Source organism: Ostrea edulis, chromosome 9 (genome assembly GCF_947568905.1).
Source record: "Ostrea edulis chromosome 9, xbOstEdul1.1, whole genome shotgun sequence".
NCBI lineage: Eukaryota > Metazoa > Mollusca > Bivalvia > Ostreida > Ostreidae > Ostrea > Ostrea edulis.
The window spans coordinates 34,729,425-34,742,892 of record NC_079172.1 but is presented as its reverse complement, the minus strand read 5'-3'; the positions used below and the strand labels follow the sequence as shown (position 1 = coordinate 34,742,892).

Here is a 13,468-nt window from a genome sequence, read left to right as displayed (position 1 = left end):
ATCACTACAATTATTGAAAGTACTTGACAGATGGACAAGCATACTTGACAAAGGAGGGATACTAAATGCCGTATACAAGGACTTTATGAAAGCTTTCGACAAAGTTCCCCATGAAAGATGAAAGCATATGGAATTAGTGAACAAATTTGTAAATGGGTCCGATGTTTCTTGTCCGGAAGAAAACAGTACGTATAGGTTAATTCGTCTAGATCTAAATGGCACCCAGTTTTGAGTGGAATACCGCAAGGCTCAGTTTTAGGATCAGTGCTATTTGTAATTTTCATAAATGTTAACACTAAAACCAGAGAATGTTTTATCCGAGGTTTTTCTGTTTGCCGATGACACTAAAATTTTCAAGGAAATCAACAGTGATGATGATACTAATGTGTGGTACAATCAGATCTTTTCGATTGGAGTGAAACATGGCTTTTCAAATTTCACCCGGACAAATGCAAAGTATTACCAGTATTGAATAGAGGCAAACATATTGTGAATCATAACTACACCATGAAAACTTATGATGGAAAAAGAATAGTGGTAGAGAATGTTGATAGCGAAAAAGATATAGGAGTAACAGTAGACTCAAATTTAAATTTTGAAAAGCACATACAGATTCAAATAAACAAGGCAAACCAAATAGCAGGATTAATGAGACGTTCATTTTGCTTCATGGACAATAGAACATTCACATTACTATTTAAGTCTTTGGTACGTCCACATTTGGAATACGCAAGTAGCGTCTGGTCACCGTACAAGAAAAAAGACATCGAGGCAGTCGAAAATGTACAGAAAAGAGCGACAAAAATGTTACCCCAGATGAAAAATTTAAATTATGAAGAGAGATTAAAAAGTTGAAGTTGCCAACACTAAAATTTCGTCGTATGAGAGGGGACATGATTGAAACATTCAAGATACTAAATGGAATTTATGACAAGAGAGTAACACCAGGAATGTTTGAACTAAGCTATAATGATAAACTAGAGAAAACTCAATGAAAATAAAGAAACAAAGAAGTAGACTAGACCTCCGTAAATTCAGCTTCACAAACAGAGTTGTGGACATCTGGAACTCTTTGCCCGAAAATGTTATCGCATCAAAGAAAGTGCATCAATTCGAAAATAGACTTGACAAATTCTGGGAGAACCAAGAAATTATATTTGATTACACAGCTGAATACAACTACACCGGAAGAAAGATGGCACAAGAAATACTAGAAGAAGAGCTGCATATAGAGGACCAAATGGACCTGTGTGCAGAAACCACCTAAGGTAACCTATAGTAAAATATACACCAAACAGGAAATATGAAACGTACTGAAGAAGGTGGAATTATCATTGAATACACAGACACATCTTAGTAGAGAGACTCTGGACGTGTGGTGACAGTAAATAGATGGCCTCTCTATTCATGCAATTTAGCTAGTGAGCTAACCCGTAGAACACTGGACTGTCGTGCTAGCATAGTTTCAAACATCAACAGAGGTTTATATCCAAGTTGTCTTTTTTTTATTGAAATGGAAGTTGAATTAAAATTAAGAGGGTAATGTAGATCAACAACTCAGCAACATCGCTATAACAATAGAGATAGTGTGTGACGATTAATTATAAAAGTTAAAAGTTGTACAGGTTGCCAGTCAGCGGGGGACATCATAGGACAGTGCTCTAGGAAATGGTTGTCTTCTTCATGTGTGTTATGTACTCATATAGAAGATATCTTTTCTTCTCGTGTCTAATGCAGACAAGCAACGCAAGCACAAATATAACAAGTTACTTTAAAACTGGATCCAGCGTAGGACTGGTTAGTTCATTTTAGTCTTGACGCTCGATGGGAACAAACTCTTCTATTACACTCGATAATTTTAATATGTAGACGTTTTGTTTGTTATCAGCTTTTGTAGTTTAGTTGTAGCTTTAGTTTCCTTACTTTTCTATGTAAATATTCTATCGCCCTGAAGAAGGGACAGGTCGTCCCGAAAATGTGACAATTCACTGTTGTACTGTACTGTACATACATGTATCGTGTAGAATTGTATAGCTGGATGCTGTATTTTACACATAATGGTATTTAGAAGAATCACAGTGTGAATTTTTGTCAGTAACAGGTGCTTGGGTACTGGTCCATCTCTTACCTGTGTTTATTTTTGTTTATCTCTCTAAAATGTGTTAAACAATACGTAATCTGTTGGACCCCTCCAATATCTAGAAACAAACCATTTATAAAAATCATACCTCCCATAGAGTATGAATTTTCATTAGTTAGTGATTTAGAATGAGGGAATATATGCATGGATTGAAGTCAGTATAATTAAACAAAAAACACTTCAAAAAGCTAACCTGGGCAAACACTGCAATTGAACAAACTAGAAAACTTATAAATAAGATATACCTGTCAGGTGATAGGCTATCGAATACACAAATGTACAGGGGCGAATAAAATGGTAATTTAACAGCTCTTGCGTAAATAAGACCGATGAAATGCTTGTTTGTTTTAATGATTCGGCGGTTAAAGTTCTCTTCACATTTTTCGCTATTACTTCGTCGTGGTGCGGGGTTTTCGACCCATGCTTTGTGTTGTGAAAAGATTTGTCAATATGTATACGTTAAGTAAGCATTAATTTGACAAATGAAGCGCCTGTGCCTTTATTGATTCTATAAGTTGGAAGATAAATGTTTGCCGGTATACATGATTTTTACTTTTCCTCTTTTCTGCGCTTTTTATCTTTTTAACAATAGATAAAAGGAGAAGGATAATGGTTTGTTTCATGTTAGAGAACCAAGGAACAGTACCTAGAGAGAGAGGGGGGAGGTTACAGGTAAGCTAAGACCAGGAGAGAGAGAGAGAGAGAGAGAGAGAGAGAGAGAGAGAGAGAGAGAGAGAGAGAGAGAGAGAGAGAGAGAGAGAGAGAAGAAACATACCTAGAGAGAGAGAGGGGGAGGGCTGGATGAAAGCAAGCAAATGGACAGACCCCCAGAGATAGAAGCCATATGGAGAGCTGCAGGTAAGCAATTAAAGAAACGGTCTGTTTAGGGTGTATGGATGGAATGTGTATGTTTGAGGTGTGTGTACGTGTGAGGTGTGAGTTGTGTGTATGTGTGAGGTGTGTGTATGTTTGAGGTGTGTTTATGTGTGAGGTGTGTGTATGTTTGAGGTGTGTGTATGTGTGAGTTGTGTGTATGTTTGAGGTGTGTGTATGTGTGAGTTGTGTGTATGTTTGAGGTGTGTGTACGTGTGAGGTGTGTGTATGTGTGAGATGTGTGAGTTGTGTATATGTGTGAGTTGTGTGTATGTGTGAGGTGTGTGTATGTGTGAGGTGTGTGTATGTGTGAGGTGTGTGTATGTGTGAGGTGTGTGTATGTGTGAGGTGTGTGTATGTGTGAGGTGTGTGTATGTGTGTGAGATGTGTGTATGTGTGAGGTGTGTGTATGTTTGAGGTGTGTGTATGTGTGAGTTGTGTGTATGTGTGAGTTGTGTGTATGTTTGAGGTGTGTGTACGTGTGAGGTGTGTGTATGTGTGAGATGTGTGAGTTGTGTATATGTGTGAGTTGTGTGTATGTGTGAGGTGTGTGTATGTGTGAGGTGTGTGTATGTGTGAGGTGTGTGTATGTGTGAGGTGTGTGTATGTGTGAGGTGTGTGTATGTGTGTGAGATGTGTGTATGTGTGAGGTGTGTGTATGTGTGTGAGATGTGTGTATGTGTGAGATGTGTGTATGTGTGAGGTGTGTGTATGTGTGAGGTGTGTGTATGTGTGAGGTGTGTGTATGTGTGAGATGTTTGAGGTGTGTGTACGTGTGAGGTGTGTGGAGGTGTGAGGTGTGTGTATGTGTGAGTTGTGTGTATGTGTGAGTTGTGTGTATGTTTGAGGTGTGTGTACGTGTGAGGTGTGTGTATGTGTGAGTTGTGTATATGTGTGAGTTGTGTATATGTGTGAGTTGTGTGTATGTGTGAGGTGTGTGTATGTGTGAGGTGTGTGTATGTGTGAGGTGTGTGTATGTGTGTGAGATGTGTGTATGTGTGAGATGTGTGTATGTGTGAGGTGTGTGTATGTGTGAGGTGTGTGTATGTGTGAGGTGTGTGTATGTGTGAGGTGTGTGTATGTGTGTGAGATGTGTGTATGTGTGAGTTGTGTGTATATGTGTGAGGTGTGTGTATGTGTGAGGTGTGTGTATGTGTGAGATGTGTGTAAGTGTTAGTTGTGTGTATGTGTGTGTATGTGTGGTATGTGTGAGGTGTGTGTATGTGTATGTGTGAGATGTGTGTGAGTTGTGTGTATGTGTGAGGTGTGTGTATGTGTGTGAGTTGTGTGTATGTGTATGTTTGAGGTGTGTGTATGTACAAGTATATATGAGGTATGTGTGTGTATGTTGAGGTACGTATGTGTGAGGTGTGTGTATGCGTGAGTGTGTGTTGAGGTGTGTGTATGTTGAGATATGTATATGTGAGGTGTATCTTGAGGTGTGTGTATGTGTGAGATGTATGTGACTAAATTCTCGTTCACATGAGTCTTTACATAAACTTTACTTTGGTGCATATAATGGGAAAGGGGATAAGCAAACTTTGCACGGGTTTACTTTGGTGCATATGATAGGGGTGGGGGATAAGCAAACTATGCATGCGAGTATTGTCCTAACCCTAACCCTATACCTACAGATCCAACAAAACGGAAGGCGTCAGCCGAAATATCCAGCTGAGCCGAATCTCAGCCAAGCCCTGAAGGTTAAACTAGTGCATATCATAAACATTTTAAACAGCTTTATGTCGGTTGAAGGGGTAGTGTAGGGGAGGGGTAGTGTAGGGAAGGGGTAGTGTAGGGGAGGGGTAGTGTAGGGAAGGGGTAGTGTAGGGGAGGGGTAGGTGGAAAAGGTTTCCTCTTGATGCTCTCTAGGTATTTCAATCCTCTGTGCAAAAATACTCAGAGAGAGAGAGAGAGAGAGAGAGAGAGAGAGAGAGAGAGGTTCATCTGTAAGGAGAAAGATAGAGATAAAGGTAAATAGAGACGTTCATCTGTAAGGAGAAAGATAGAGAGAAAGGTAGATAGAGACGTTCATCTGTAAGGAGAAAGATAGAGAGAAAGGTAGATAGAGACGTTTATCTGTAAGGAGAAAAATAGAGAGAAAGGTAAATAGAGAGAGAGAAACGTTCATCTGTAAGGAGATAGAGAGAAAGGTTGATAAAGATGTTCATCTGTAAGGAGATAGAGAGAAAAGTAAATAGAGACGTTCATCTATAGGTGAGAGATAGAAAGGTAAATAGAGGTCAAGATTGCCTTGTGTCATGCACTTAATGCGATTCAAAAACAAACCGTAGATTAATTGAAATGCAAGATGATAGCCATGTAACAAAGATTCAACATTTTTAAAGATATTGCAAGGTATTTCACACGGCTAGACCTACACATATGTTAATTTGGAAATGAAAATTTAATTGCATGGTTAATAAGATGGGATATTGTACGACTAAACCTGCACCCCACGTGTAGTCCTGCACCTAGTTATATTCAGTTGTAGATAAAAAAAAAAAAAAAACAAAAAAAAAACTTGGTTAATAATGTGGGATCGATGTTGCACGGCTAGACCTGCACTAGTTATATTTATAGTAAATATAACTATTTTAATTGGTTAATAACTTGGGAGGGGTGTGTGTACGACAAAGCGTGGAGGTGATTATATACCCCCGGTATCTAGCTATATAGCAGTCACCATACCCGGATTAAGAGCATTCAGTTAAGTCCCAGCTTACGTATCTTGATTTCTGATCATATACATTTATATCTCTTATTGAACTAAATCCTATATACATATGCAAAGGACAATCCAGTCGGACAAAGTCGTTAAGGTGTATATATGAGGATATAAAATCGCATTTCAAAGAATATCTCATCTCCTAGTCGTACATTGATCCCAAACAGATTTACGAATCTGAACAAAACCCCTTTCTTTAACAATTTTAAACACCATTCCGTTTTGTATCAGTAAAACAGATTATTCGGACTTTAACCAAGAATCGATACGCGGATATTGGAAGTAAACGCAAGATCCAGCTGGGAGCATGACGATAACTTCGGAGGTTTTTTAATGAAATGTCTTTACTGACTAATATTGTTCCCAGCGGATAAGATTGAGCTGTTCAATTTACCAATGGTGATTTCGAACTTTATTTTCCCTCCTCTGAAACCTTTGATTTGATGCGCTCTCCAAGGAAGAAAAATTATGTCCCTTGATTTTGATCTCGATCTATTTGATTTTGTCATTAAACTTTTGACTGCAAAACTGGATATTTGAAATCTTTCACGCCGGGTGTTATCCTATGTTGTTCACATTGGTTGTCTATTTCTACAGGATATATGGAGCAAAGTGTGAGTAGTTTATTATCTAAGATAGAGGGAAATAAAAGCAATGATATTGTTCAAGATAGGAAATTATGCGTATATTCATTATTCACACGGATGCTTTCAAATAAGCTCTAAAGTAGAGCACACATTGTGCAGATATTACATATGTACAGTGTATATATACCTCAATCTCTCAGTGCACCAGTGTAGCATCAATTGTGATTGTTAGAGCTTCCGTAAAATAATGCTAATTATATGCAGTAATACTATATAGTACTTTGTTGTTGTTGTAATGTTTGGTGAAAAATTAAAATAAATATGTACTAATTTATAGTAAACGTATTACTATACTCTGTTCATGTATGTAATATATTTCCAGACCACCCGAGGACTTCTCATATTGAGCAGGTTATTGCCATGTGCTCTGCCGCAATCAGTCAACGTCACACACCCTAGTCTCGCCTAAATCTCTTGAACGAGCCACAGTCTGTCCTCAGAAGGCCAAACCCGACATATCCTCCATGATTCCACCCCAAATCCTATCTCAAGACTTCCTCATCATAATTCCGGATTAACTCAGTCGATTAGAATGAGGAAAGCAATATCATATGCCAATATCTATTTATAAGTGTTCAAGTGTATTTTTATATCATAATAAGGAAGATCCAAAATAACTAGCTCGGTAGTATACGCCAATTGGACTATGTACAAGATTTCATGGACAATCATATATAAGCAACAAGCCATGTTTGTTTACTGCGATTTTTGCACGAATGAGAGATTACGGATTCAAACGTGCATCAGTGTTCCTATCAGCGGCAGACTTTGTCCGTTTGTTTATCTAGGGAGTCAGTAAGAAGATAAAAAGAAGACGGCGACAGATACGACCAGCGACATCTCCAGCACTACACCTAAACAACCGATAGATGGATGACCTCTAATTCACCGTCGTATTTACGCTTCTAGCATCCAGTGTATTTAATGGTGAAATTAGACATTTCTTCTTTCGGATAATTAAGCGCTGTAATTGAGTTTTCCATGTTAGGAAGACAGGTTTCATTCAGCTTTAGGCTTAAATCATCACAATTGTAACGTTTACTGACAAGTCAAAATGTCGGCTGAATACAGTATAAAATCCGAAACCACCTCCTGTAAGGACTTAAACGATATTTCCAGGATTCACGAGAGCGCCTTTGAGACTTGCAGTGGACTATGTAACAGTACCCATCTGAATAATACCGTCTGCACAGACCATTGTAAGGTTGTCCACTCATCAAACAAGGACGAAAGCGAGGCTCGGTGTTCGCTTCACAAGGAACAACCCATCATTGCATTTTGTAGCAACTGTGAAATACTGGCTTGTGATATTTGTTGGAAAGAGCAACACTGCAACCATGAACAAGCAGACTTAAAGAGAGTAGCCTATGAACTCCGAATTCAGCTAGCACAGAAAGTAAATTATGTGCGCAAGTCCATTATTCCCCAATTGACCAAGACTTCCGAGGATATCCGAATAAATCTAGAAGATTACATGAAGCATGACGCCTATTTGCGTCTAGAAATTACTGATAGAACGAAACATCTAATGTCACAACTTGAAATGACGGGTGAGGCTATCCTGAAAAATTTGCAAGAGCGAGAAAATGACGACATTATTTTGTTGGAATCTTCTGCCTCTGCAGTGAGAGAAGAACTGGAGCATGCTTACGCACTACTTTCTGCTTGTGATAACGAGATTAAAGGAGAGCACGACAGACTTTTCATACAGTTCTCCAAAGAAGTTAACCATAAGTTTGCTAATATGAACAGTTGGAAGCCTTTTAAGCCAATTCGTCCTCCGACATTTGTGTCAACTGCTGTAGACAGAAATTCCATAGAAACACTTTACGGATACCTGCAGCAGGACAACGATATTGTTCCTATGGAGATGGGAAAAAATCCCAAAAATACGACTCACGCTTCCGATCACGTCAGAGTAGTTATAGGCAAAGTGTCGACCTTGACACTCACAAACAACGACGCAGCATATTGCATTCGGACGTTACCCGACGGACACGCATGGGTTGGCACAGGAGCGCAATCGGTACGTCTAGTGAACAACAAAGGTGAAGTACTGGATGAAGTGTTCTTAGATTTCTACCCATATAACCTGACAATCCTGAATGACTTGTTACTTCTATCTAATGGGCAGTCAATAAATGCAATCAACAATGGTGAAATGTCGGACTTTTACAATGCTGCACCGTTTTACGCGCAAGGAATATGCAGAACGAAGAAAAACGACATTCTTGTGTGCTTGGCAAAACGAGACGAAGGAAAAATTCTTCGTTTAGATAGCTCGGGAAACACTCTGCAAAAAATTCAATTTGATGATGACGGAAAAGCTCTTTATAAAAGCCCTACGAAGGTCTCTGAAAGTCCGTGTAATGGCGATATTTGCGTGGCGGATTCAGCTGAAAACAGCGTCATTGTTGTGGACGAAACCGGAAGTATACGTTTCACGTATCGCGGATTAGAAGGCGATACATTTTCGCCATTCTACGTCACTTATGATTCCTACGGAAACATTCTGATTGGCGATAACAGCCACTTCCGGATTCATCTCGTTGATAAAGATGGCGTCTTCCTGCAGTATCTACTGACGCTAGAGGACGGACTTTATTCACCCTGGGGTCTGGACGTGGATGAAAACAATAATCTTTGGGTCGGAACCCTGTCTAGTAAAATCTGGATCGTGGAATATATCGGCGACTAGGATCAAAAGCAAAACCTGGATTGTGGAATATACATTGTACATGTATTGGGGAGTATGAACAATACCAAACTTTGGATTGTGAGATACCATATATAGACGAATAGGAACAACGGCAAATATCTGACAGAAAAATGTGCGTCGTGGAATATACCTATGGATGATAGCAAAAGCGAAGTCTGGATTGTGGGAAATATAGGCGAACAGAAACAACAGAAAAAGAGGGAACGCAGAATACATCGGTGACTCGTGACAATAGCAAAATCTGGATCGTGGAATAAGTATGGATTGTGAAAAATACAAGTATCAGCTTATATAGACAATATTCCAATGCTGGATCGTGAAATATATCTGCAAATATGGACAATAGTAAAATCAAAAACAGGATTTAATTACAATAGATAATAGAAATGTTTGCTAAAACACGGATTGCGTAATATATCTGTTGATGGTGGAATATACATGTGTAAAGTAGTTATATTTAAGCAGGCACGTAGCATCGTTTTTCAAACTGGGTAGGGGCAGTCGGAGAAGAGGCTAAGTTCACAATAACCTAAAAATTGTTGACAAGCGATAAACACGCATGCACACGAAAAGAAAGCGGAAAAACCTAACGCGGTAGTTTTGTCCAGATTTCAAAATCCTAAAGGGGATATACGGTGGTACTTCATCGCTTCCATTCTTACATTTCCACTAACATTCGCTACTGTTATCATTTTTCATTGAGGGGGGGGGGGGGGGGGCAATCAGCCAAAATATCTTACTGTGACACTTCTGTGATATCTTTGCATTTAAAAACGCTGTCAAGAAAGTGTATGGGGGAGCTCTCTCCACCCATCCCTGTTGCTACGTGCCTGTTAAGAACTGACGATATGTCAAATATGGATTACTACTAGCAATGGTAGAAAGTCCCGTATCCCAGTCCCATCTCTACATCGTTAACAATGTTTGCAATTCTGACAAAGCATTAATGAGGCTAATTATTTGTTTTATGTTTTTAATATTCGATCAAGCAACGTTACATCCATTGTTCATCTCAGATGGATCCGGTCGCTGTCTCGTGATTTAGATTAATTGCAATGAACTGGATATACGTTAGTAATTAGACTTAGAATAAGAATTCAGATGAAATCCGCCATTTTATTTGGAATCGTACCAAAATTCTGGGCTTGTCGTGGTCATTGTTTTGGAAGGGGATGGGTTTTCGATATGACACCTCGACTGAGCATAATATTCATGATCGTTTCAGACATCATTCTCAAGTACTTAGAATTTACTTAATTCCTATCACGGCGTTTGTGTAAGTGTAATAGGAGATTAATATACTTATTTGAAAAGTATAACAGAAAAGAAGAAAAAAAGAGAAGAAAATAAATATATAATTACCTATGTACATACATGTAGAGAATCAACTTAGTACTTCAACGTAACACGCATAAAGTTTGCAGATTGTATGCACATACGTAGTAATGCGATTGAGAGAGAGAGAGAGAGAGAGAGAGAGAGAGAGAGAGAGAGAGAGAGAGAGAGAGAGAATGAAATCGTTTTTTCTTTTTTTAAATGTTTTTAAAGATATGATTATATGAATATTCCAAATGTGTCCAATTTACTGTGTTGACAGATATTAAAAAGAAAATAGTCTAAAATTTTAACAACATATATTTGGAGAATACCGTTTGTTAGAGTCTAAAATTTCAACCCCCCCCCCCATGTATGAAATGGTACATGTCCATTTTACAATAAAATTTCGCCAACAAATCGAATAATTTCCTTTTTCGATCGAGGAAATCGCTAAATATTCGCGACGCCAAAATTGCTTGTATCTGATATATGTTATATGAATTCATGCAATATAACAGAAGATATTTGCCACACAAAAAGCACTAATACTGAATTTACAAAACCACGTTATCTGCTGCATTAACTGACATTGTTTTTGCCAGGATCTCCAACGATGAATAAAATCAAAATTAGCTCATGCAGGCATTTTTGATTCGGCATGTATCAACCTTGTATGTAAAATATTATGACTTGCATCGTAGATACCGCAGGATTTTATCACTCTTTTTACTAACATACCACGAGATTTGATAACATTGATAAGCATGTTGATTTAAATACACTTTATCGAATGATTATTGAGGTAAATTCTAAGTCGCTGAGAACAATATCGCACGATGAAATATATCTCCGCTTCTTGAGGTCAATCGGTTCATTCGATAAGATTTGTAAAATTAAAATTTTCAAATCGCTTGCACCCTATAATCGGGGTTTCAAAGGATTCATCGTGGATGTATAAAATCAAAGAAGGTTCATAATTTTTCCAATGAGCGTACTCTTTTCTTTATAAGTCAATAACAGTGAAACGTATTGCTTGACTTAAAGACTTACTTAGATTACTCCTGTCAATGCGAACAATGCAGAGGCGCACCGGGACTGAAATCTAACGAAGGATTTACAGGAAGTGTGCCGGATTACGTTAATGAGGGGCTTTTAACTGATTTTCATAAGGAAACTCCTCTTTTGAGGAATTCGCGGAGAAAACTATTTGTACGACCACAACCACGAAAAAGAGGCCCACAAGCCTTATAGGTCACCTGAGTATTAGTTAAAAGAATCACTAGCCCCAAAGACTACGGAATCTATTATGATTTTTTCTGTTCAGCATATCGAGGCTAAACCAGATATGTTCTTAGAATACAAATGCCCCCGAACGTGTCCATACTGATGAAAAACTTACCATAATGTTAACATTTCAAATGTTTTTGCCTTTGATATCGTTACCAATTGTAATGATGGTCATTTCCTCATAAATGCGATGTAGTCCTGAACAATGCTCAAATTTGGTACATCTAACTCAACGGTTGGGAATTCTGACAGAAATGAAAGTAGAATGTATATAACAAAAATTGATTTCATTTTTTTGAAAATACAGGGGGGGGGGATAAACTGCAACCCGTGACACCGACGTATTTTTCAAGGAGCGCTATTAAAACGCTTCATGATGTATACCGATGTGAAGCATCGCAGTTCATACCCTCATGCATTTTAAACAATGACATCCATTTACTCCGTATGTTATATGAACATGGAATAATCTTTTGGACCCGCCCTAGAGTCAGAACCCTGTGTTTGCGAAGTTAACATCATCCCTTTCTGTGGTTCTAAAAATGACAGTACAGTATTGATCAGCAAAACTAAAAACGCCTTTCAAATGATAAAGACAATAATCACTGTATGATAAATGTAATTTTGGCCCACCCTGGAAACAAATCCACTACCCTTGGATCATGAAATTTACAATATTGGCAAACGACTATCTGCTCCTTCTGAATATCTATTTACCCTGAATTTAGTATCAGTAATATCAAAGTTAGCGATTATACAGAGAACCGGTTAGCAGTTCTACAGAGAACGATTAGAGATAATGCAGAGAACGGTTAGCGGTTCTACAGAGAACGGGTAGCGATTGTACAGAGAACGGTTAGCAGTTCTACAGAGAACGATTAGATATAATACAGAGAACGGTTAGCAGTTCTACAGAGAACGGGTAGCGATTATACAGAGAATGGTTAGTGATTCTACAGAGAACGATTAGCGATCCTACAGAGAACGATTAGCGATTCTACAGAGAACGGTTAGCGATTCTACAGAGAACCGGTTAACGGTTCTACAGAGAACGGTTAGCGATTCTACAGAGAACGGTTAGCGATTATACAGAGAACCGGTTAGCGGTTCTACAGAGAACGGTTAGCGATTATACAGAGAACGGTTAGCGGTTCTACAGAGCACGGTTAGCGATTCTCGATCCGGCGTCAGTTTACAATCGTGATTGTTCCTTCACCTATAGCGCCCAGCATTTGAAGTGACAGTCACGTGTCTTTAGTACAATGAATATTTCTCGCAGCTACGGCTGTAAGCGCCATATATTGTATAGGTCCAAATCTAGCTTTAACTGGAACTCCTATTGACGATCAAACACTAAAGTATAACATGAAAGGTTGTTTGCTTTACGTTCCGTCGAGAATTTTTCACTCATATTGAGACTTGACCAGCCAGCCGTAGGTGAAGTACCATCAATTTAGCGCCTCAGATCCCGAGCTTAGCGCTCAGGGCCATCGTAGTGAGGGCTCTTTAAAGCACCAAAGCCTACCGCGGGATGAGACTTCTGTTTTTAAAGTCAAATCCGAAAGACACGTGATTCTCACTTCTAAATGCCAAGCGTTTGCCGAAGTAGCTACCACTTCCTAGGTTTGCCTCAGCCGTGGCACGAGCGGGGCTCGAACTCTCTATCACTGAGCTACCGCGGTCGGTCATATGAAAGGTCTTGCCATAAGAAATCAATACATAAGATATGAAAGCCCTAACCCTTATATAGCGCAAGATAT

At 38.8% G+C, this 13,468-nt stretch overlaps 1 protein-coding gene across 2 annotated transcripts; it reads left to right on the top strand.

Moving 5' to 3' along the window:
- The first annotated feature begins 2,533 nt into the window (after positions 1-2,533).
- Positions 2,534-10,068, top strand: LOC125667691 (uncharacterized). 2 transcript variants are annotated; one of them, XM_056148995.1, is made up of 2 exons: positions 2,534-2,676; positions 6,708-10,068. In XM_056148995.1, exon 2 carries the CDS (start codon positions 7,440-7,442, stop codon positions 9,081-9,083), a length of 1,644 nt encoding a protein of 547 aa, XP_056004970.1. In that variant the 5' UTR covers positions 2,534-2,676; positions 6,708-7,439; the 3' UTR covers positions 9,084-10,068. The 2 variants fall into 2 exon arrangements, with proteins under 2 accessions (XP_056004970.1, XP_056004969.1); XM_056148994.1 differs by lacking the exon at positions 2,534-2,676 and adding an exon at positions 5,760-6,352.
- Positions 10,069-13,468: the final 3,400 nt, after the last annotated feature.